At 31.1% G+C, this 1692-nt stretch overlaps 1 protein-coding gene across 1 annotated transcript in view; it reads right to left on the bottom strand.

Annotated features, from left to right (window-relative positions):
* Window positions 1–89: 89 nt before the first annotated feature.
* LOC119586324 overlaps window positions 90–1692 on the bottom strand; it is a 21846-nt gene continuing 20243 nt past the window's right edge. The window contains exons 8-9 of the mRNA XM_037935036.1: window positions 736–774; window positions 90–242 (exon numbers count right to left, since the gene is read on the bottom strand). Of these exons, the coding sequence (XP_037790964.1) occupies window positions 105–242; window positions 736–774 (177 nt within the window). The 3' untranslated portion in view covers window positions 90–104. The remainder of the gene's footprint in view (window positions 243–735; window positions 775–1692) is intronic.

Genomic DNA, 1692 nt, shown 5'->3' on the forward strand with positions numbered 1-1692 from the left:
ATAATAACTATTATGACTGTTTTTGAAACACACTTGCAATCAATAACCCAAGATATAGTAAAATTATTACATCTACAAAAGTAAAACTAAAAGGATTACTAATATTAGAGAAATTCCTCACCTGTTGTGGAGTGTAAAGGTGGAGGTTTTGCTGTTAGTGAGTCACGATGCTGCAGGAAAACTGCTCGCTGTTGCCTGGCTATCAGGCTCTCCTCTATCTTGCGTTCTGTCAGATCTATCACCTATGGAATGAAAGAAGTAAATGATGCAGGCATTCTTTTTATTTGTTTATGTGTAAGTCATTTCATTTTACATGTTATCAGAGATTAGGTTGTTAATTTGTTGTTAAACCAATAAAATAAGTAAGGATTAATGTAAATGTTAATATAATTAACATACTTGGCCCTTGTATGCCTTCGGCTTTAAAGCTGCAATCATTATAATTAGGAACTCTATCTATATTAACCATACTTTCTTGTATCATAGTAACTGAAAGTATCATTTTGGAAATCAGCTTCTGACTCTCTTTGTTTTAAAAAAAGGTACACTATATGGTATAAAAAATAACTGGAATCTGATTCCACCATGATTACAAAAACAAGTAAAGCAAATCCCCAAAGAATTCAAAATATAAGAGAAACAACACCCTACCATGACCAGAACCAATACTGCACACTAACATGTCATCACTGTTAGGTGTGCAATGCAACACTCAAGGATGCCTGTGGGACTCACCTCTGGTTCCTCCTCATGCAGTGCCTCTTCTTCTTCTTCCTACATGCCATGAGGATAGCACACAGGGAAAGTGGGGAGAGGGGGACAAAACACACACTATTAATCCTCCAGAGGAAGAAAACATCATGGTGCACAACACAAGCTCTCTCTGGGTTGCTAATGCTCACGAGAGGATATGTATGTCTTTTATCTAATTACTTTCAGTGCTTTTAATGAAGATAATTATGATGTCATGCTACTCACGTCCATGGCATGAATGCAATCACAAAGTTATAAGTCTTTAATCATGGTGTAACTGCTTTTTATTTTCATGATCATCATTACAGTTTAAAAGTTTATTCCCTGTATATACAGTGAATGTGAAGAAAGTACATCAGATAATTCATTTTCTATATCAGACAGTAATAATGACCTTTTTATATCTGCTCTGATACAAAATTACTAGACCATTGTCTATGAAGTCAATATTTGCCTTCATAATCAAAATGAGAAATATATAATAGAATGTTCAATATTCAAACATTCCAGCAAAATCAAATGATAGAAAATAAGTAAAATAACAAGAAAAAAAACATACCATTTGTTTTATGATTATTTTTCTTCAGAGAAACAAATAATCACTCTCTTTTTATGAAACTAAGATCATCTGTTCATTTACAAAATAGATATGTGTTTATTTAATAATAATACAAAATAATTTATTCTCTTTGATAAGATACATTAATTAAATTGAGGTTTAATTTTAAGAGTAAACCAAAGAAAGTGTGGAATATTTCTTATGAATCAAATAGCATGAACTATTCTGTGTAAATTTAATAGATATGTAACAATATATAAATGAAAATATTAATATGGACAAAAGCAAACTTTATCTGTATTAAGTGTGTATATACAATTTATTTGGTACGCATGCACTGTAGACATTATCTTTATTTTTTCATGATGGATTTAATTATG

The sequence above is a fragment of the Penaeus monodon genome, chromosome 21, assembly GCF_015228065.2.
Source record: "Penaeus monodon isolate SGIC_2016 chromosome 21, NSTDA_Pmon_1, whole genome shotgun sequence".
NCBI classification, from domain to species: Eukaryota; Metazoa; Arthropoda; class Malacostraca; order Decapoda; family Penaeidae; genus Penaeus; species Penaeus monodon.